This window comes from Lactuca saligna, chromosome 7, assembly GCF_052625555.1.
Source record: "Lactuca saligna cultivar CGN05327 chromosome 7, ASM5262555v1, whole genome shotgun sequence".
Taxonomy (NCBI): Eukaryota; Viridiplantae; Streptophyta; class Magnoliopsida; order Asterales; family Asteraceae; genus Lactuca; species Lactuca saligna.
Window position 1 is genome coordinate 171,920,001 of NC_136423.1, and position 24,008 is coordinate 171,944,008.

General features: G+C 34.7%; 2 protein-coding genes across 2 annotated transcripts; one reads left to right on the plus strand and one right to left on the minus strand.

Moving 5' to 3' along the window:
• The first annotated feature begins 3,095 nt into the window (after positions 1 to 3,095).
• On the plus strand, positions 3,096 to 5,683 carry LOC145004730 (Regulator of chromosome condensation (RCC1) family protein). Its single transcript, XM_078963710.1, has 5 exons — positions 3,096 to 4,104; positions 4,192 to 4,401; positions 4,484 to 4,963; positions 5,052 to 5,159; positions 5,255 to 5,683. Exons 1-5 carry the CDS (start codon positions 3,763 to 3,765, stop codon positions 5,558 to 5,560), a joined length of 1,446 nt encoding a protein of 481 aa, XP_078819836.1. The 5' UTR covers positions 3,096 to 3,762; the 3' UTR covers positions 5,561 to 5,683.
• A 10,355-nt stretch (positions 5,684 to 16,038) lies between these two features.
• On the minus strand, positions 16,039 to 17,568 carry LOC145004126 (CBS domain-containing protein CBSX5-like). The gene is made up of 2 exons (XM_078963022.1): positions 17,144 to 17,568; positions 16,039 to 17,066 (listed from the first exon to the last, which is right to left on the minus strand). The coding sequence occupies exons 1-2, from the start codon at positions 17,488 to 17,490 to the stop codon at positions 16,199 to 16,201; spliced, it is 1,215 nt and encodes a 404-aa protein (XP_078819148.1). The 5' UTR covers positions 17,491 to 17,568; the 3' UTR covers positions 16,039 to 16,198.
• Positions 17,569 to 24,008: the final 6,440 nt, after the last annotated feature.

Sequence of the window (24,008 nt, forward strand, 5' to 3'; positions counted from 1 at the left end):
GTGAGTTTTATTGAACAGATTGGTTGAAGATTGGGTTAGAGCTTGTTTAATAAAGTAGCCCCAAATTAAGCTTGATCTCCAGTCAAACATTAAATGAATCGATCTGAATGGCTCATTGGTAGCTTGCAACTTGCTCACACCCCTATGTATAGTGTTCTTGTTATTGAATTTTTGAATGTTTTGTTGGTAGGAGCGTGCAAAAAAACCGAAACCAAACCCAAAACCGAAAAACCGCAACCGAAAAAAACGAACCATTTGAAAAACCGATGGTTTGGTTTTTGTTTTTGTAAAAACCGATCTTTTAGGTTTGGTTTGATTTTTCTACATCTAGAAATCGGAAAAACCCGAACCGAACCGAAATACACCAAATGATGTCGTTTTATATATAAATATCACACCATTATAAAGTAATTCATAAAATAATAAAAATTAATATTCTATTGTGTAGATGAAACGGTGTATGATAGGAGATGTTAGATGGTTAAAAGTTTAAGAGTAAATTACGCGAATGGTCCCTATGGTTTAGGGTAATTTGCGCGTTTGGTCCCTAACTTATTTTTTTAACTCGGAAGGTCCCTATTGTTTGTTTTTGTTACGCACTTGGTCCCTGTCTTACCTAAAAAGACTATTTTTTCATTGATTTTTTAATTTATTTAAACAAACACACCCTTAGCCCCACTCCTCTCACCTTACCTTACGCACCCCACCATTTTTCCCTATTTAAATAATTGTATTTTTAGGTAAGACAGGGACCAAGTGCGTAACAAAAACAAACAGTAGGGACCAAGCGCGTAACAAAAATAAATAGTAGGGACCTTCCGAGTTAAAAAAATAAGTTAGAGACCAAACGCACAAATTATCCCAAACCATAGGGACCATTCGTATAATTTACTCAAAGTTTAAAAAGATTCAAATCACATACATCTCACATCGATTGTGAGATTCAAAAATGAAGATTTTTTTGATACTATAAAATGAAGGAAAATAGTTAACTCAACCATCTATTATTCGTAAATGAAAACTCATATAAAAAATAGGCACCAATCTTTTTTTATTTTACAATAATTTCCATTTTGTTTAATAGGATAAGACATATTGCATATTTGTATTGGGATATATATATATATTAAATAAGTATAAGCTTTTAAAATTCAGTGTGCTGAGTTTACTAATTTATTAATTAAAAAACCAAAATATAAAACCGAAAAAAACCGACGGTTTGGTTTTTCCAAATCCTTTTGGTTCTGTTTTGATTTTAGCATAAAACCGAATTAAACCAAACCATGCTCACCCCTATTTGTTGGTTTTGTATATGGTTCCAAAATTCTTGTTTTGGCCCCCAGTTCTAATGCTTGTCTTCTACCCCTTTATGTCCATCAATGGCGGTTTAACGATCAACACTTACTCGGGTATCACCCACTTAGACACATAATAGGTCAATCACACGGGCGATTGCTTCATTGGGTATCTCCCATCAATGATGGTCTAACGACATTCATATGATTTGTCTAACGACATAAATTTTTTGAATTAATAATAAATAACATTTTTTTCTTAAAAGTACAAAATGACAACATTTTTTTTCCTTTAAAAGTACCGGAACACATTATTAAAAGTTGCACAAAAAATAAATTAAATAATTTTATGGTAAGAGGTGGAAGAGTCTATTTTATCGGTCCAAATATCTATATGGTTGGCAACTAGAGTTGATGGTTTGCTGTAACCGTATGTGAATCGGATATATAAGGATGAGCATTCTCATAGGCTTTCAGAATCATGATGAAAATAAGGAAAATGAAGATATACATGCCTAGTAGACAACTCAAGCCATGTTTGGGGAAGTTGATTCATCCCATTGAAGTGGTTGAATCAATAGAGAAAAACGTATGTATGCTAAAATTAGAACCTGTTAGCAGATTTACTAGACGTTGAAAATGTAAGCACCATTTTTAAACAGTTATAAACCATCAACTAGAACATCCATATTCGGTACGGTGGTCACAATTCACTTAAATTAATATTATAACACTTTCTCATGATAACAATTATGGCTCAAGAGTATATAGCAAGTATTTATGATGGTCTTGTCTTGAAATGAAAAAGCTCTCATAATCGATTTGTCAGTTTCCTATTTAACGTTGGTGATTTTAGTGTCATCATGTCATTTTATGTAACCGGAATTAACATGTGAGATAAGGGCTTCATAATTTGTATTATAATATATGTACGGGTTTGTGCGGAGTGCACACATGTATAAAATCGAATTAAAAGTCGGTTCGATGACAAGTCAGGAGTCCGAGGGCAACGCCCCTGGGTCCGAGGTTTACAGAGGGACAACGCCCAAAAAACTCTCCGAATTTTACATATGGGAACATAATGAGAAATTAGGTTTTTGAGGGTGATTATCGTAAAACTAACAAAACTCGTTAGTTTTGGTAACCCTAAATCCTCATTAAAATCCAGATTACCTTGACTTGCTTCCAAGGCAACTCATGATGGCTCAACCTTAATATAATAGACTCTTCCTTCTCGTAATTTCTTCAAACTTTCACATAATCTTTCTAGCAATTTGGCTCACGATTTCTGTGCCTAGTATCGTAAGTGTCCACTTTGATTATTTTAGGCTGAATTTCTTGCAACCTAGGCATAGGGTAGAAATATCAGTTCGGAAAGTATTCTCACGATCCAAATTGGTATCCAGATCTCCACCAGAAACCCTAAATTTCTAACATTTAACTCAATAAACCTTTAAAAAAACTCATGAAATAAGTGAAGATCTAAAGATACCAAGATATGTAGATCTAGTTCCACTAGTTTTAAAGTTCATATGGAAAAAATATCTTAAAATTTTTATTTTAAACAAAATTTATTAATTTAAAATTTATTTCATATAACTTTTAAAAGCTTACATTTAACTTTTATGTTTAATATTATTTTGCACATTTAAAAAATTTATAACTATTTTAACCGAATATTTCTATACAAATTAAAACTATATCGTCCGGCTTACCAACTAATTTTGCTTATAAAGTCGTCTATTTAACGCGTATTGAAAAATTGAAAAAATATCAAACTTGATGAAGAAGGAAAAAAAGTAGCTTAAACCGTCGAGTTTGGTAGTGCCAATCCGACACCGATTTCCATATTTATGTTACAATCAAACCAATAAGAACCCTCCACGTGGACACGACAGAGTGGTTAACCACTACCAAACCCACGGAAAACAGGCCAACGATTCCTTCTCCTCTGCCCCAAAATCCCCAAATCCAATCTCTACTTTTGTCACTAACAAGTCTAGAGAGAGAAAGACGATGACAGTGAGCAATTGTCGCCATTAATAAAGCTCCCACACTCAATCCTCGCTTTCCATTTCCCCAATTTCCTTCTTCTTCTTCTTCTTTTGATTCTTTAAATTCAGTTTACAGGTTTTATGTGATCGATCCCCCATGTCCTAAAACTCGAATCTTCGTACCTTCGAGCTTAAATAATTGAAACCCCTTTTCGAAACATGTTCTTCGCTTTCCCCAATTGCTAATTCACCACATTTCTACAACGTGTATTTTCTTCGAAATTCGATTTTGGTGGCCGTTTTGTTTCCTCTGATGTTTAGTTTCGACTCATCTTATCATCAAACACCAATCAACTCTTCATCCAGCTCGATCCCTTCAAATTTCCTTCACCCCACATATTCCTGCTCTTTCTCCCGTTTGAATTTCATCAAATTCCGCCTAAAAATCTGATCTTTTTTTCTCGATTTGACAAATGGGAGATCGATTAAGGTCAGCCACGTTCGATGACTTACCATCGCATTTGATTCTCGAAATCTTGACATCCGGAGCCCGACTGGGCGGGTCGGATCTCGTCTGTTTGGAGCTTACTAATACAACTTTTCGAGGTACCCCTGGATTGGTCCCTCACAAGTTAAGATCTTTGGTTGACTTTGCAGCTTTTCAGCTTTCTGGGTCACATCCGATATTCGTTTCCTTGAGTTACAGAGCTCAAGAAGAACTGTTAGCTCGATGCAGTGGTAACTGGAAGAAGGTTTTGAGATTCTTGCAATCAGTCCACCAGTCTTCCGACATCGTCGAAACCTCTTCAGGGAATGTATGATTATATCCCTAATCCCTCTTTGTTATATGTTCTTCTTACTATTTTCATGATTACTTGATACTTAATCTATCTTTCTTACAGATGCAAATCAGAAGCGGAAGGTATCACACATTACTGATCAAAGATTCAAAAATTTACTCCTGTGGTTCGAGTTTATGTGGTGTTCTTGGTCATGGCCCCGAAACAACAAATTGTGTAGCTTTCACTCCGATCAAATTCCCATATCCTGTCAATGTCACCCACGTTTCAGCCTCACATAATCATGCTGCATTCGTCGCAAAATCGGGAGAGGTTTCTAAATACTTTCTATACTTGTCTATCTTCATCTTTTTCAACACTCTTAATCGTTATACAAACTATAAAATGTTTGTAGGTTTTCACATGTGGTGATAACTCATCGTTTTGTTGTGGGCATAGTGATACAAATCGACCAATATTCAAGCCAAGGCTAGTTGAAGCACTAAAGAATGTTCCATGTAAGCAGGTTGCTGCTGGGGTTAGTTTCACTGTGTTTCTTACAACAGAAGGTCAAATCTACACATGTGGGACCAGTGGACATGGTCAACTCGGTCATGGTGACACCCTGGACAGACCCACACCGAAACTGGTCGAACCGGTTGGACCCATCGGTTCGGTTGTTCAGATATCCGCGGGTCCAAGCTACACCCTTGCGGTTACTAACGATGGAGGCGTTTACTCGTTTGGGTCTGGTTCCAATTTCTGTCTTGGCCATGGTGAACAGCATAATGAACTCCGCCCTCGTGTGATTCAGTCTTTCAGCCGGAATGGAATCCATGTTGTTCGTGTTTCCGCTGGTGATGAACATGTCGTCGCACTTGATTCCAACGGATTCGTAATTCCATTTCACGCTTCTCGTATTAAATCTCCGTCTTTCTAGTCTTGAATTTCATGATTTTACATAAATGGTTTTTTTTTTACAGGTTTACACATGGGGAAAAGGCTACTGTGGTGCACTTGGACATGGTGATGAGATCGATAAGACCACCCCCGCGCTCCTAACCAGTCTCAAGAATCACCTCGCTGTACAGGTTCGATTTTCTTCTTTTCTACTTTTCTAATCAAAGGAAACATCTTTAAAGATCTGATTACAAGTGTCGAAATTGGATTTTTTTTGTGGGTATAGGTGTGTGCAAGCAAGAGGAAAACGTTTGTGTTGATGGATAGTGGATGTTTATATGGATTTGGATGGATGGCATTTGGGAGTTTAGGGTTTCCAGATAGGGATGTATCTGATAAAGTGTTGAAGCCTAGTATGCTTTATAGTTTAAAAGATCATCATATATGTCAGGTGAGCACGGGTTTGTATCACTCGGTTGTGGTTACGAATCGAGGTCGGATATTTGGATTTGGGGACAATGAAAGAGCGCAACTTGGGCATGATGAATTGCGGGGTTGTCTTCATCCGACTGAAATCTTGGTTGAAGAATAAGTGAAAATGGTGGATTTTAGATATAGCTATTGGGTTTGTTTATGTTTGATGTTATTGTAATAAAACCAATTGTAATGATTAAAAGTTTATATAAGACTAAATGGTAGGTAGAATTTTGCTTTATCACCTGTATCGGATTAATTAACCATCTAGAATCATTATTAAAAAGAATTTGAAAGATACGGCAGATTCAAATTAATGTGATATAAGTAAGTTGATATCTTATATAGTAGATAGGGTGAGCACGGTACCTGTATCAAAACCAAAGATTCGATTGGTTACTATACGATAATACGATTATCCGTTTGATTCCTATACATGTATTGATACATGATACCAATTCCATTTTATTATCGATTTTATGTGTGCAACACCATATGTTTGAGGTAATAGAACTCGTGCTTAAGTTAGACAAAACAAGAGGGTTTTGCTTTTGATATGCAATTAAGACAACAAAGAACACATTGCAAAAATAATCGGTCCAATACAAAATCCCAATTCATATGAGAGAGTTATACGTGTTTATAGTTGAGGAAATATTCTCATAAGAAAAAATGACTGTCTAAAAAGTTTAAGTTTTTAAATACCCATGTTTAGGGATATATAACTCATTCATTTGATTCTTTTGGCCTAACATGTAGCCAAAAGAGAGAAGAAGATGCAAGAAAAAAAAATAGTTTGATCCAAGTTTATATGAGAGTTATGAGTGTTCATAGTTGAGGAAAAATTATCTACGAAGCTAACTAGAAAAAAATGACCCAAGTTTGAAAAAACTTAAGTTTTAAGTAGCGATGTTTAGGGCCTCTTAACTTAGATTATACTTATCCAAATCACTTGATTCTTTACTTAACATGTAGCCAAGATGATGAAGAAAATATAAAAATAAAAATAAAAAATTGGTACAATTTAAATTCATATGAAAGAATTATAAATGTTTAAAATTGAAGAAAAACATAAAATGAAAAATCATGAATTAGGGGAACTAAGTATCGACCCAAAAAATCTATATTGTACCGGTTTGGTTCAATATCGTTTTTTTGCTCACCCCTAATAGTAGATATGATACTTTTAGTAAATTGAATTCGAGATAGTTATTGTAAAAAAAATATTTTGTAAAACAATTGTTTTTTTGAAGTTTAAACATGTTTCGTTAGAAAACTAATTTACCTAAATTAATAATTTATTTCTTTATAAATAAAAATAAATTCTATAAAGAAACCATTATTTTTGCGCATCTTTTTGGTTAAATATAAATTCAAGTTCGGTTTGGTTTGATTTGGTTTGGTTTCTAAGCACCCACTAATTCTATTTGAATTTTTCAAAAATTACTTTAAGTACTCTTTTTACCAAAAGTCTCCCACTTATTTCTTTGTTTAACCTAATCGATTAAAAGCAGAGAAGATGGATGTACTACTATTAATGGAAGTCAGGAGACGCAATCAACTAATTTGGATAAAGGGAACAATTAAAGGTGGTTGGAACTATCGGTCGTGTATCAGAAAGTCTCTCGGAATGTTTGCATTATAATCTCGTTTGCCCGCAAACTGTTATGAGGGGTTGATTATAAAGGTTGGGAACCGGTTATGAAGTCTCAAATCAAAGTTCTTCGTTAATATATCAAGTGCTTTGCTTGATGGGGGTACATTTGAATTGTTAAGGAATGGAGGTAAACGTGGGATTCCTGGAATTCTCATCCTTGCTCATAGGAGCAGTGGTTGGAGTGGCGTGTCAGGGAGTCATGGGTTAATTAAAGGATTTTGGTGCATATTTGGGGCTTTGGAGTAGTGGAAGATTCTTGATTTCTGTGATTGGGTTCTTTTCAGATAAGGTATTGAATTCTTGGTTTTGAGCTGAGTAGTGATGGTTGCCTTTTATCAGGGATCTGATAGGTGGTCAGGGATTTATGTTCTCGGGTATTTGTAAATTCGTTCAAGTTGGATAGGTTGTTTGGTTTGAGTTGTGAAGTTGAGTCCTTGTGGGGATAATTTTCTTTGGTGCTATTTGTCATGGAGTTCGACATTGTTCAGGGTTTTCAGTTTTGGGTATAATGGTTGGGTATCTTCTATTTTGGATTTGACATCAGTAAGGGTGGGCGGTCATCTGAGTGGGGTGACTTCCCTAGTCATTTTGGGGTTCAGGGAGTTCAGTCAGGATCGTCATTTCAATAGGGGAGATTGTAAGGAATGATTTCGAGGATGAAATCTAATTTAAGTGGAGGAAAGTTGTAACACCCATAATCTTGATGAATAATTACGAAAATAAATCCCCTTTCTAGGGTTAGACACAACGTGTTAGAGGAACCAACACAACGTGTCTAAATTGAAGAAGCGTAACTTTCTTTAAAGTCAACATGTCGTGTTTATGGAGAAACACGAGGTGTTGACGGTTGGTTGAGAAAACCCTAATTTTCAGGGTTTTGCACCCTATATAATCTCCTTAAGTCCTAAGGGGTGGTCTTTTATCAGCCTCAACTCCCTATACTAACCCTTGAGAACCCTAATTATCTTTCCCTCTTATTTGTGAGCTAGTGTTGTGTTTTTGGAGCCAAAGAAGGAAGGAGTTGGAAGAAGGAGGTAATGATCCAGCAAACAAGTCCTTATCCTTCAGCTTGACACTCTTCTGGACCTTGGTAAGTGTCTATGATTCGATTTTTATTCTTCTATGTTGCTAGATCTTGAATTTTGGCCCTTTATCTTGTTGTTCTTGAGTCAGGGAATGGTTGGATCTCATAACATTAGCAACTTTACGAATCTCCAAGTCTAAGTGACCTTGTAGAGTCTTGGATCTGGCCTATAGTCGAGTTTTGATTCCATGCATAGAGAGTAAGTCATAAATCCACATTTTTGACCTATTTTGGGTTCAAGACATGCATTGGATATGCATGTCTATAATGCACCGAACTTTAGTGATGGTTTTGGTGCTAGAATCTCTTCTAGAAAGGATGGTTTTCTAACTTCAAGGATTTAGTGCTTCTTGATTAAGCCTTTGAATATTCAATCCTTGTGGTTGGGTTTTGGGACCCTTGGAGTAGTCCCAAAGGATAAATTTGGAAGCTTTATCCTTCTTGATAACATTTGGGTCCAGATATAATCCTTGGAGTCCCTGGAATCGAAGAAAACAACTGATTGTATTAAGCTGCTGGAACTTGGGCAAACACGACGTGTTTCCAAAGCCAACACAACGTGTTGGCTGGAGTTTTCCCGATCGTCTGGATGCTATCGAACATGGCGTGTTTGCTAGTAAAAATGGTGTGTTGGGTCAAAATGGATTGTTGACCTTGACCGTTGACTTTGACTTCGACCAAGTTTGACCTTAAGGGTGTTTTGGGTATTGCTGGAATTTTTATGGGTTTGGTCATTTGATGGTTGTAGGCATTTGAGTTGAGAGATGAGATTCAGAGTCAGACCTTATCAGTTCTATGTTGCTTATGATGTGAGTTTCCTCACTATACTTTTGGGTCGAAGGCACCAAGGCCGGCCCATTGGTTTAATAACTTGATATTGTTGATATGCTGAGTATGTGATAAATATACATGCTAGTTTTTTATATGCTAGTCTGGTAGATCTGTAATACTACCTATTATTTTTATATGCATGATTATCTGTATATGTTTGTTATATGTCGACATATTGTGATGGATTGAGGTTGTACCGCTTCGTGCTGTAACCAACAAACCATGGAGTATTCCAGATATGAGCTGAGGGTCGGGTAGGGCATGCCAGACTCATACTGAGGGCTCAGTTGCATTCCAGATACGAGTTGAGGACCCAATAGTATGTCGGACTCATATTGAGGGCTTGAAGGTATTGGAGTAATCCATGTATGAGTCGAGGGCCGGGTAGGCAATGCCAGACTCATACTGAGGGCTCAGTAGCATTCCAGATACGAGCTGAGGACCCGATGGTATGCTAGACTCGCACTGAGGGCTTGAGCGTATTAGAGCAATCCAGACATAAGCTATGGGCCCCGGTGGCAAGCCAAACTTATGTTGTGGGTTCAAGAGCAAGCCATATATGAGTTGTAGGCCCATTAGGCAAGCTAGACTCATACGGTGGGCTCAAGGGTAATCCATTTTTTTTAGCTGTGAACCTAGTTCATGTTGTTATATTATGTGGGTTATGTGTTTGTGTGTTGGTACTTTGGAGGAACTCACTAAGCTTCGTGCTTACAATTTTGGTTTATGGTTTCAGGTACTTCAGTGGACCGTAGCAAGGCGAATGCCTGATCGTACACATCCTTGGTTTTACAACTAAATGGATCTTGGGAGACTCTAATTTTAAATAATGTTTTGGAATGATAGTTTGCAAACACTTTTATTAATAAAGGGGTTGCTTTTGAAAGATTTAAATTTATTGAAAATTTTGGGATGTTACAATTACCTCCAGATCTTCCTACTCTTTTATGTGACAACGAAAGTGCTCTCTTTCTCAGTCAGAACCCCATCTCTCACAAACGAGCGAAGCATATATACACCGACTATCACTTTGTTTGTGAGTTAGTTGCTTCTGGATGATTACGCACATGTTTTGTTCCTACTTCCGCGCCCGCTATTCGAACAGTTTCGTGCCAAGTTTCACGTTGGTTTTCCACCTATTCGCTTGAGGGGAGTATTAGTGACAAGTCATAGATAAATAATCGATAATGTATTTATCTATATGTATTTCATATTTATTATCATTTATTGTTTTGCTGTACTATATATAGTTGTAAATTTTATTTTACCCGTTGAGGTTTAATCAATAAAGTCTTATACTTCTCTTTGCTACCGAAAATGTGAAGAAGCTTGATCTTTGACTTGTGTCTACCATATGTGATGGAATGTTGACATTATCATTGACGGGACACGAAAGCAAATGAGGCATACCATGAAACATGGTATCTGATTACATAAGTTTAGGTTCGTCATCCGATTCTTCTCCATCATAATTACTCTCAAGGTTGGATATATTTAACTTGTTACAATCTACAAACTCCATCTATCCTTGTAGTTCACCATTATTTAGAAAAGGAACCTTTTGTTTTCCAGTTTCATTACCAACTCGGTTAACCATACCTTGTGGTTTGTGTTCAAAGTAATCATGTGTACCTACATCATTAAGATATGTACCAACATCACCATCACCAACATACTTATAATTCTACGGTTCCATATGCATAATCGGTTGTTGCACTACGTTTATATTCTTAGCAACACTATGATAATGAGGTATACTTGGAGTTATAAAAGTACCTATTTGGTTGTTTCTCGCTTTTCCACTTGATATGTTTTCCGCAGATGCTTTTCCATTATCGACGACTTCATTAGCACCATCACCTTCTTTAACCACCACATACACACAGTGGCGGACCGTCTTAGGGGCTGGGGGAGGCCATGGCCTCCCCAATTTTAGGCCTTCTAATGTGTGATATATATATATATATATATATATATATATATATATATATATATATATATATATATATATATATATATATATATATAATCAAATATTATAGTTGGAAAAAATAATATACTAGAAAGATATTTTTGCCCCCTAGTTTCTAAGATCAAGTGAATATACATGATATATATAGGAATAACCGGTAACAAAATTTTCGGAAGATCACAAACAAAATCAAATCCGACCTTGTTTATTTAGGATTCTAGAAAATAAGAAAACTTAATATCTAAAAAAATTCAACTATCTAATCCAAATTATAACAGTTTAACCCAAATTGAGTTTAAGAAACTGAACAATTTAAACCTAGTTTATTCCGGCCGCCAGAATACTATTTCTCGAACTCACCGGAAGAACATCGCCGCCGGTTAAGACCACTGTTGTCTTGTAATCTTTTCCGGTCGCCGGATTGTTAACACCGTTTGTATCGTATGCTCTCTCTCATCTTCGCTAGTCGCCGCCTCGTTGGACTGTTGTTGGCTGTTGAAACTTGACCTCCGACTCCATTGTCACCGGAGCCTGCAACTTATTTGTTTCCACCGTCTTCGTTCTCACTTTATGAATTTACTAGGTACATATATTTGTTTCTTTCTTTTACTTTATATGTTTGTTTATATCGATTATATGATTCATAGACTCATAGTCTAGCACTAGGGCACTAGGTAAATAGTAGAAATTCATAAAGTAAAAAATTATGCTTTTTATTAATTATGACTGTACGTGCACACTTTTCTACTCCTCTCACATACTGACATACACATATTATTGAATTAAGATATTAAATATACATATTGAATTAATATATACGTAAAAGTATGTATACATAATTTTCTATTTATTTATTTATACATAATTTTATTAATTTATTATTCACGTTGATTTATTATATTTATTAGTTTATTATTCATTATTCTAAAGTAAATGTTGATTTATTTGCATATAAATTCATAAGAATTGTACATGGTACATGTTGCACTAAGATATATTTTTATTGTTTTGATATGAAACTAATTTATATCATAAGTATTATATATTATTTTTTTAAAATAAAAAAATCATTTGTTTATTACAGTGGATATCAACATGAAAAAACAATCAACTATGAGTTTTTTAAAAAAAAACACCCAAGTTTTGTTCAAGATTCCCAAAAGATTAGTTTAGAGACAATTATAGAATACTTTAAAAATGCAAAAGATCGTTACGTTCCACTTTGATAAACAATGTAACAATCTTTATATTAGTTTTCGTGTTTACACTTTTGATATGTTATTATTTTGAACCAAATAAAACTTGTTAATATAATTTAATTATGAAGTTTTGATATGTCATAATATAGTTCAATTATGAAGTTTTGATTCCGACCCCTCTACACATACTTACATCCAACCACATTGATTAACTTGATCAACTTTCTAATATCACGATCATCAACAATGTCACGATATTATAGCTCCTCAAGATGTTGGCAAGAAAAACTAACTTTTGATTCATCTGGAATAACAGTCTTACTTTTCACCAAATAAACAAATTCACTAAATATAGTGGTCTCGTAAAATTCTACACCATAATAAAACATTCTTGACATATAACCCAATGGTTATACATATGATAGTTGGGAACCAACCAACTATCATCTCCTTTCAGTAACAAGCAAGACAAAATATTTAGTGCAACTTATAGTATGAATTTTGATAAAAAAAAAAAGAACAATTACGTTTATTCTCCAAAAATACTTACTTTTTATATATACTAGTAAAAATAGGTACCTTATAGTAGTCAATACCAATATGAAATAGTAGTTAAATTCAATTAAAAAGCAGTCAACACCTTTTTGTTGGCCAAATTGCAGCTAAGGGGGGAAACCGTAGGTTTCGAGCCCTCAACTACGGTTTTGTTTTTCATATTCGTACAGAAACCAAACCATAGTTTTGTTGAGAGCATACCGTAGGTGAGTAAATCACCTATATTTTTGTAAAAAAATGATTTTCTTTTACAATGTAAGTTGAAACTGTAGACTTTTTCCAAAACCGCAGACGTCTATGATGGGCTACAATTTTGTTGGCTAATTTTGGCTAGTGATAAATTTTTAGCTATTAAGTGAAAAGTTATTAGGTAATATGACTAATTTTGTCATTTTCTTTTGTTACAATCATATTGACTAATTTCTCAAGACCGTCCTCAAATATACCCGCACTCTTCAAAGATTTAATTTATATTTTTATAATTTAAAACAAGAAAAGAAAAAAAGAATGAAATACTTTTAAATGTGTTTTGGTTTAATTTAAATTAAGAAAATAAATAATGAAAAACCTTCAATGTGTTTTGGTTGGGATGGCGCGTGGGGTTACTTTAAATGGAAGATTTTGGCTCTTATGGATCCACCCCAAGTCCCCAACTATTCCTTTTCCATACACATTTCTACTTTCTTTTTAGTCAAGAAATCGCAACAAAAGATTTCAATTCCTTCTAGAAAAACAAAAAAGAAAAAAAAAAAAAACCCTACAAAGTTTGTCCAAGCTCAACGAAATCTATTAGGGTTTAGTTCACCATCTAATTAGACTTATTGTGGTTACAATTGCGTACAAACAAGAGAAAAACGTTTGTGTTCGTGATAATGGATGTTTATATGGATTTTGATGGATGTATTAGGCCCAGAAGGTGGGCAATATAGGGTCGTTCTTCTCAAGGGAGCAAGCTCAATAATTATTTATCGTTGTGTTTCGTTAAATTCCAAATAAAAAAGTGTATGAGAGCGACCATAAAGGGGAAAACTTAACAAATTTCAAATTATAATGGCTTTTCAAAAAAATGCAAAGATTTTCCCATTGGTGTTTATTTATTTATTACCACAAACGGAAGAATATTTTTATTGTTGAAGTTGGTGTTTTTATAACAAGTTCAATGCTTTAATTTTTAGATCACAAAAAACTTTCTTCTATTTCAAAACTATAATGGCTTCATGAAATTCAAAGTTTTATGTAATAGTGCTTAAAGAAAACTCTTAGCGGTTAGACCAAATGTGACTTTACGTCTTTACCCAACATTAGCAAGCGCCCTCAATCAATAGGTTAAAAGTTCTTAGTCGTGTTTTGAACAAAATATGTAGTTTAATTATTAGGGGTGAACATTTGGACCGGTGAACAGGATCGGATCGAACCTTTTTTTGACCCCCGGGCCAGTTCTCGATTCTAGGAATCCATCAAAATCGGTCCGGTTTTTACCGGGTTTAGAATCGGTTGGACCCGATTTAAAAAAAAATATTGTAATCTGTGAAAATTTTTAAACAACCATAATTCATTTGTTTTAAGTCGGATTGACACACTGTTTTTTCCAACGTCTAATTTACAGTTTTTAGATGAATTTAAACTATCATTTTGTTGATTTTAGTATTATATTCAATGAGCTACAGTCTTTCAAAGTTGAACTATCAAAACTGAAAAATTTCAGCTTTTCAGCAACATTTTTAAAAATTGTAATCTGTAAAAAATTTTAAGCAACCATAACTCATTCGTTTTAAGTCGGATTGACACACGTTTTTTTTTCCAACGTTTAACTTACAGTTTGTAGATGAATTTAGACTATAATTTTGTTGATTTTGGTATTATATTCAATGAATTACAGTCTTTCAAAGTTGAATTATCAAAACTGAAAAATTTCAGCTTTTCAGCAACATTTTTAAAATTTTATAATCTGTGAAAATTTTTAAATAACTATAACTCATTTGTTTTAAGTCGGATTGACACACGGTTTTTTCCAACGTTTAATTTACAGTTTGTAGATGAATTTATACTATAATATTGTTCATTTTGGTATTATATTCAACGAGTTACAGTCTTTCAAAGTTGAGCTATCAAAGCTGAAATTTTTTAGTTTTTCAGCAAGATTTTTAAAATTTTGTAATCTGTGAAAAATTTTAAACAACCATAACTCATTCGTTTTAAGTTGGATTGACGTGTGGTTTTTTCCAACATTTAATTTACAGTTTGTAGATAAATCTAGACAACAATTTTGTTGATTTTGGTAATATATTCAGTAAGTTACAATCCTTCAAAGTTGAGCTATCAAAACTGAAATATTTCAACTTTTTAACTATTATTTTAGACTATGATTCTGATTTTTTGTATCTTTGACAAATAAATATGAAAGAGATCTTGGCGAACTTGATTTATATGTTAGTTGCTTTTATTTGGAAAATTAATTTTGCAAGTTATAATATTATAACATCAATGTAGATTAGTTATGCATGAAATGGAAACGTAATCATTTTTACAAGTTGTATCGTATCAAACTTAATAACATATTTGTTTTAACGAGTTCTATCAAACCCAAAAAATTATTTTAACGACTTGTACTCTATGCGATTAAAGTTGTACCAATCCAAACGGGTCCAAGAACCGGAAAACCCGGACCTGTCCCTGGACCCGGACATGGACACAGACACCACTCATCCGGTCCGATCCACGGTCCAAAATATTCTCCATAACCGGTCCGGTCCGGTCCAAGAGTCGGTCCGATACGATCCGGTTCGGTCCAAATATTCACCCCTATTAACTATTATGATTAAGGAGTAGATACAACTATGATTGTAATATTGCTACTTTTATAGTCTCCCTATTCTAATTCTAATAAAAGAATTGTTTTATTCTTCTAATTAACAAGTGTCATAATATTATAACTCATCATTAATATAATATGTTAACTATTATATCACCTGTCAATATATTAATTATCTATTTCAAATTTTAAATTCTAAATTTCTCCTTATAATTAAATTAATAATTAATTCTCTATTTTAAATTTTGTCATTATAACTATATTAAATTAATAATATTAAATTAAATAATAAAATAAAATTAATACAAAAATATAATTTTATGTCTTTATTTAAATTATCGATTATAATTTTATATAATTATAAAATATTAATAATTATTTTAAATATTGATTAATAATTTTGATTTTTCAAAATTTAATAAACTTTATAACCGTAATTTTGATACGTTATAAACTAGTTATCGTATATACAAACATACAATACAGTTCAGTAGCAACAAAGTTTGTTTTTATTAGTAAAATAATAACAAAAGCCATAGGCCACAAAAATTATCTGCCAGTAGGCCTAGTTTCAAAACTAGCTCCTATTCACAAATCCCCCCTTATCTTTTGAATACTTTAAACATTGGTCCTTTTCATAAAACTCCTACACGTCCTCATCAGTCATCATGCACTCCAAATGTTCCCGGAAAACTTCCAACATGCCGGAAAACCTCACTATTCCGACCACACTACCGTCTTCTTCAACCACCCACACGTACCCAACACGGTGTGCGGTTGCCTGAATCATCACCGCCACCAAGGAGCTTCGTGGGTGGCAGACGATAGCCTCCGCCCTCCTCATTATCCTGGCGGAGTACCTGCCTGACCTATTGTACCTCCCGGACCTTGTGGTTGTTGGAGACGACGTCGATTCCTCGTCGGAGGAGGAACTGTTGCTACAGAATGGAATTCCGGAGGAGTAAATAGCAAAATCCTCGAGCATTCCGTTCAGATTCTTCTCTTTCAGCCTTGCTTCCACCACCTTGATTATATCCTCTGGCGGGCCACCGCAGTCGATGTATGCCATGAGGTCGCCGGCGGATAGTGTGGTTATTGCAGCTGCAACCATTTCGTCACAGTAAGCGAGGGTGGAAGGAGATATTTCTCCGATTAACACACCTTCGTCGTTGATGACAGCAACCGAAGTTTGGTCGGCAAGAGAGGTTAAAATGGCGTCCACCGCCTTCGAAGCCGGCGAATGGTAATTGACTGTGAGGATCTCCGTCGTGATTATACCAAGTGACTCGATGGAATTCGCGGCGGTTGGAGAGAATAAACCGATTGAGCTAAGAAGGAACCAGATCACGTCTTCTTGCGTCAGCCAACAGTACTCACGGCCACCGGTGTGCGTTGTCGGAGCGATTGACGGATATTGCCGGAGTTGTTTTCTTTTAAAGTGGTTAGACGTACTCTTTATCGGCACTATTAGATTCTGTACACCTTGAATAATTAGATCAATGGCTTCCATCAAACTGTAAAACAACAAGCAAAAGATCAAATTAAAAACCAACATAAAAATTGAAACTTTATATGAAGGATTCATCAATACCTCGCCGAGGGTTCCACGTGTCTGACGACGCCGCCGGGAACATGTGAGAGCAAAACAGAAACGGAGGACATGAGTGCGGAAGAAGGAGACAAGAGGTTGTCTTGTTTACAGAGGTAGCAGATGATATCAACCATGCAGATTTTCCCGACGCAGCGGCAGTCATTGATAATGATTTCATCGGCTACGGAGTGGTGGTGGTTGCATGTCCAGATACTGATATGGGTATCCTCGGAGGTTTGAAGGGCGGTTAGGGCGTCGCCGATGGTGGCGGAGATGGAGAGGGAGGTGAGCGGCGGCTTGCCGAGGCAAAGATCGGAAACCTCATGTGCCAACAACTGAGCTGCCATACACAGACTGGGTGGAGTGAGAGGTGGCGGTGTTTGTATGTGTGCGTGTACGACGGTGGTGGTATTGATATGGCGGAGGTGGTGTATATATAGCCGGCAGAACTTCTAAAGGTCACGTGACTCGTGTCTCTACCCACATTTTTGTTATCATGTAATTTGTAGCTTTTATATAAATCTAATTTTATTAATTATAAACGTTTTAAAGATCCATACTGGGTTGTATCTAAAATGTTTTATTTTCTAGTATATAATATAATTAATATATCAAGAATGGGCCTATCTAATTCAGTGAATACTGCCATACTGGTTGGTTGAACCCAAAATAAAATTAAAAATTAAAAAATTCACAATTGTATATAAGTAAATGAGAATCACTATACAAATTATCATGTAATTGGTGAAAGTCAAATATTTATACACTTTACCAATAATATGAAAGAAATTAAATAAAAAAAGTGTTGTTTTTAATGTTTTACATGAAGAAATCTGAATCCAGTACAGCTTGATTGAAGAAATCTGGGACTGGTGGATGAAAACATAAAATTTATATAGTTCTAAGTCATAGATTAAATTTTTTATAGATGTTATTAGTTTCCTACTTTTCTTCCTTCAGATTTTATACCCTTAAACAAACACATTTATTTGAAGAACATAATGATATTTTGCGCCATAAGTAGTTTGTTTAAATATGCATGGAAGTTATAGATTCTCGTATTTTTCAATTAACGAGTCCAATTTTCTTATGCAAAAGCTACAAAAGCTTGAGCGAAATGTTGCAAATGGCTTTTTTAGGTCTATAAAAACAAAGAAGCTCTAATATAGACTAATTCATCAAATGTTTTCGTTCATTTTATTTGGCTCCCTTAGAGACAAGATGTCGATTCCTGTTATTGAGTTCAACTTAACAAGAGAAAAGAAAGGAAATTAGTGGAAATGAGAAGAAAATAAAAAAAAAATTAATGTTTTCGGGTTTCATTAAAGGAAGTACGTAGAGAGAAATGAAATGATCACTTTCCCTCCTAACGTTCATTCCGATTTGAGAGGATTTGGAAAGAAAGAACAAAATGATTAATTTTCCTTTCACTTCTCTCCAATTCGGGAACACAAAAGAAAATTTTATTTTATTTTCATTTCTTTTATTTTCTCTCTTGACTTTCTTTTCTTTTGTTAAACTCGGGAACTAGAGTGAGTTCTGGATTTGGTTTCATCGACTAATCATTATATTAATGTTAATTTGCTCGTTTGATATAGCCATCAAGCCAATTAAAGTTAAAATATTAGAGCACGGTGGTTTTTAATCGCATTCTGACAAGATAAGGATGTTGATCTTGGTATGCCTATAATGGTATCGGTTAAGGTGCATAATTACATACATGAGGTCAATGGTTTAAATAAAGTAGTTTGCAATAAGTCACACAATATTGATAAAACAAACTCTAATATGTACTTATTCATCAAATGGTTTCGTCCATTTTATTTGAGCTCCCTTAGAGATAAGATGCCAATTAAAGTGGGATCACAATTTGCTTTCATCAACTAATCATTTTATTAATGTTAATTTACACGTTTGATATTGGTGGTTCTCCTGTTAAATAGAATAAATAGAAGCCATCAAGCCAATTAAAGTTAACATATTAGAACACAGTGGTTTTTAATCGCATTCTGACCAAGGTTAACTTAGAAGCTAAGGGTGTTGATCTTAGTAGAACTATTTGTTCATGTGATGGAAGTGTATCGGTTGAGGTGCATAATTACACATAAGATGTTCATGGTTTAAACCTTAACACGTTCAAAATATTACTAGTGTTTCGCGATTGACCTCTCATGTTGATCTTGAGACGGGTTGATGTGAGCCACTCAGACGATGCAGTTTATCAATTTTTTTATAGTACTAATTGTGAGTTTTGTAACCATATTTCTTGATCACCTTTTTGCTGATAGGGAAAGTGGCAACTTCTCTATGGTTTTTAGCAGATAGAAGGTGGAATATTCAAATCACATCTTTTCTTTTGACAAAAGATCGGATTTATTGGGTAGATCATATTCGGTTACCATTGTCTAAAAATAAAGGTTTTGTGCGGTGGTTTTCACTATGTTTTGCTCTATTTGGTCGTTTCTCAACGCTTCTATTCTTAAAAGCACAAAGCCGACTTATTTTGGTTCAGTTGTTTTGAATACTTATAACTAGATTTGGAATCGACGTCTTCCTAAAAGAATTGATCGGATAGGATGGCTTAAAGTTCCATGTTAAAAGTTTGACAAAACTGTAAGAATGGTCATTGTGGTATGTCGAAAATTATCACTTTGGGCCAAACAATTTTGAACTAACACCAATGGTCCAAATGTTTTTATTTTGTTGCGAGTTTGGTTCGTTTTGGTTTAATTTTTTATAAATGACGATTTTACCGTTTTATTTTTTATCAATTTTTTTTATCACAGAAATAAAAGAAAAAGAAAAAGAAAATACTCTCTCTCTCTCTCTCTCTCTCTCTCTCCCCCCCCCCCCCCCCCCCTTTTCCTCTGTTTAATTACCAGCGAACCCTAGCATCTTTGATCCTTCTGTTCATTGTTTATATAGTGAAACAACCTCCTTCACTACCAACAAATCATTTGGGGTCACGAACATCAAATCTCATACACCTCTTATCGTCGCTGGAAAGCCCTACCACCCTCCACAGACCACTACTGCCCCTCACTCATCCCTTAATTAGTCACTCCATCACCAACGCCAACCTCAATTGTCTTAATCTACTCTGAGAACCACTAATGAAACCGGATCTACGTAAAAGGGGGTCAAAAGGGGTCGTCGTTTAATCATCCCCAAAAACACACACATGTTTTTTATTTCTGATTAGATCCACACAAACACATATCTATTTTCAATCTCGTTTTTCATTCACCCTCGATTATCATCCCAAACCCTAGTAGCAACGACGACTCTGCAAACTTGAACAGAGAAGGAGAATCGATGCTCGTTCCAAGACCTTTAGTAGGAGCAGGTGATGATGCCATTTACTAGTGTAGGTGACAGAACATTTTGCTTCTTTGCCTTAGTCTTCTTCTTGTTAGGCTTTGCAATAGGTTTTATTACATGTTTCAAGACTCATTTTGATTTTAGGTCACAGTTGACCAGTAGTGTTTTCCCTTTTGTATCTAAACAAATCGAATTCAAAAGTGGTTTGTACATGGGTAGGGAACTACTAGTTGATGAAGGTGAAAGAATGGGGGTGATGTATCTAATCGTGGGTGTAGTAATGGTTTTGATCTGAAGCGATGTAGAGGGGGTTGTGTGGTTGCGAGTCATACAAAGGGATGGGAGGTGGTAGATTGGTGACTGATTGCAGCGGATGATAGGGATTGGGTTCGACCTAGGAGGGGTGTGTGTGTGTATGTGTGTGAGAGAGAGATAATATTATCTTTTTCTTTTATTTTTGTAATAAAATATTGAAAAAAAGAAAATTCAACAGGTATAATCATCATTTTATAAAAAAATTAAACCAAAATGGATCAAAGTTGCAACAAAATGGAACCCTTTAAACCATTAGTGCTAGTCCAAGCTTGTTTGGCACAAAGTGACAATTTTTAAAATACCATAAGGATCATTCTTGCAATTTTTTCTAAAAGTTTAATTGTTTGATATTTCTAGCCTGGCTATCATTAAAAAAGTATAGAAAACAAGTTTGGTTATTACTCAATTATCCAAACTATTAGAATATCAAGTACAATTAAATCTAAGAGATTGTTTTTTTTACTAAATTGCAAAAATGATCATTATGTTTATGTTTAGCAAAAAATTATCACTTTGATCCAAAAAGTTTTGGATTAAAATCACTATTCCAAAATGAGAATTTTGTTACGGTCTTAGTCTATTTTTTTTAAAATACTTAAATGATAATTATGCCCTTACTTTTATCCTTTATTCTTTTTCTTTTTCATTTATATATTTATAAGAAAATAAAAAAGAAAAATCTTACCCCACCCATACCATCCTACTACACCCACGATCTCTTTAACATATTTTTTTTCTCCATCTCTTTATCTCCTTTCATTACCACCTCCACTACCTATCCGAAAAATCAGAATGTCGGCACAACCACCACCTGTCGGAAAATCAGAGCACCACCAACTACCGAAAATTTAGAACACGACCACATTCATTGATGTTTTCATTTCTCGTTAAGATGGACTTTTGAGAAAGAAAGAAAGAAAGAAAGATAGATAGATAGATAGATAGAGAGAGAGAGAGAGAGGGAGATAAAGGCATCTTTATCGGATCTAGAATACCACCACCTACCTTCTCCAACATCGCCTACCACAAACCACAAGTCGTCGCCGCTACTAGGGTTTTCAGAGTCGCTGCTAGTTTTGTTTGAAGATTTTGACATAGATATGGAACGTCATTGTCGGCCCAGATCTAGAAGGCCGTTGTCATCTTCACATATCTGGAATATCGTCGGTGAGATCTACATCATCTTTGTTTTCGTCGCCCTTCATCTTCTCCGGTGATGAAATCTCTAGATCTCTGGGAAAACAACAACGAGATACAAAGTCGACTTTACCTCGCTCCTTATCTGGTGGTGTTGACCTGTGGTGGTGGCGTTCATATTTTATGGCGGTGGTGGTGTTTATATTTTCCGACAGTGGTGATGTTATTTTCTGGATGTGGGTATTCTAGTGAGAGAGAGAGAGAGAGAGAGAGAGAGAGAGAGAGAGAGAGAGAGAGAGAGAGAGAGAGAGAGAGAATGGGAGATGGGGAGGGAGTGAGGGTGGGATAGGGTTATATTTTTTTTGTTTTTGTTTTTGTAATTTTTAATAAGAAAAATACAAAATTAATAAAAAGATGAAAAACAAAAATACCAAGGGCAAATCTATAATTTTAGATAATTTCAAAACACTTTGGACCAAAATCGCAACAAAAACTCATTTTGGATTAGTTATATTAGTACAAAACTTTCTGGATCAAAGTGATAATTTTGGTTAAACATTGGGATCATTTTTGCAATTTAGTCTTGTTTTTTACTACTATTTAATAGGCTTTATGGATTAAGCATTTAATGTGGATCATATCCTATTGTTACTTTTTATTTAACCTAATAGATTTAATGGTTAAGCAAAAAAACACCACTTAAGTTATTAAAACATCAAATATTTATCTATTTGTATTTTTTCCTTTCAACTACTCCCTGGTAAAATTTTATACGTATTGTTAAAATTTATGAGTATTGTTAAAATTGTTTGTAGGAATATTAAAATGAGAACTCACACCACCTAGATGACCCACGACGAACCCGATGAGTGGCTCGTCATATTAGGGGCAAATCATAGAGCAATAACAAGATTTAGTGTGTCAATGTTTGTACCATCGACCTCATTTATAAATTACACACTTCAAATCCACTAGATTTTGATTGTGAGAGCAAAATGGTCATTTGTTAGGCGTGTCAAACCCAACAAATAAAGGGGTAAAATAACTCCTTAAACACTACTACTTTGTACTAGAAATGTAATACAAGGTAAGTAGGGTCGATCCACAGAGACACGTAACAAATGTTTATACCTTTTTACGGAAGGTACAATAATGGTCACATAAATGGGGGGTTGGTATGCAATGATTTAAACAAAAGAATAAAGCAATAAGTAAATGATCAATTAAATGAAACAAATTCAGGATTTGTGAGAACTCCAACTCTATGCAAAACAAATTAGCAATGTGATTCCATGGATGACAAGATATTTGTTTAATTCTATCTAAGTTGGTACTTGAAAGTGTTAACAAGCTCTAACACTTCCCATTCACCGCAATAATTAACCAAAACAAGCTCTTTGATTAATCCTAACCTTACCAATCTAATCTAAACAAGCTCTTAGAATTAGGTTGAAAGATTGCATTAAACTTTATGTGAATGTTCCCAACAATAATCAATACTCCTCATAAGCTCGGGAGCATAAGAATGTGTGAATAGATTTACACTAATTTCATTCAATAGAAATCAGATTAGTGCTTGTTACCTAGTCCAATTTACAAAACAATTATGGATTTTGCAATTAGATAACTTGAATGATCTAACCCTAATCCAAATGGCCAATAAGAATCACAATTAGAATCAAACATTCAATTGAGACAAAATCAAATTCACTAGATAGAAAATTGAAAGCAAACATCAAGTCATATGATTAAAATCACATCCAAATGTCAAGACATAAAGTTGGAGAATTTAGGGTTCTAGCCACTCATGGCTAGAACAAGATCACAAATCTAGAAAATGAAATTAAAGTTCTTACAAAATGAAATCAAATGTTCCCAAGTGTTAATCAACTTCAAAATCCTCAAGAAATTCTCCTTCTCTACTCCAAAAGTCGACCCCCTAAGTAAAAAGTCGGTTCCCCCCTTTAAGAATGGTGAAAAACTGCTTTAAAACTCACGTTTACGTTTACACGGTCCGCGTAAATTAACACTGTCATTTACACGACCAGCGTAAACGCAAAAGTATACTGCGCAGAAATCTACGTTTACACGG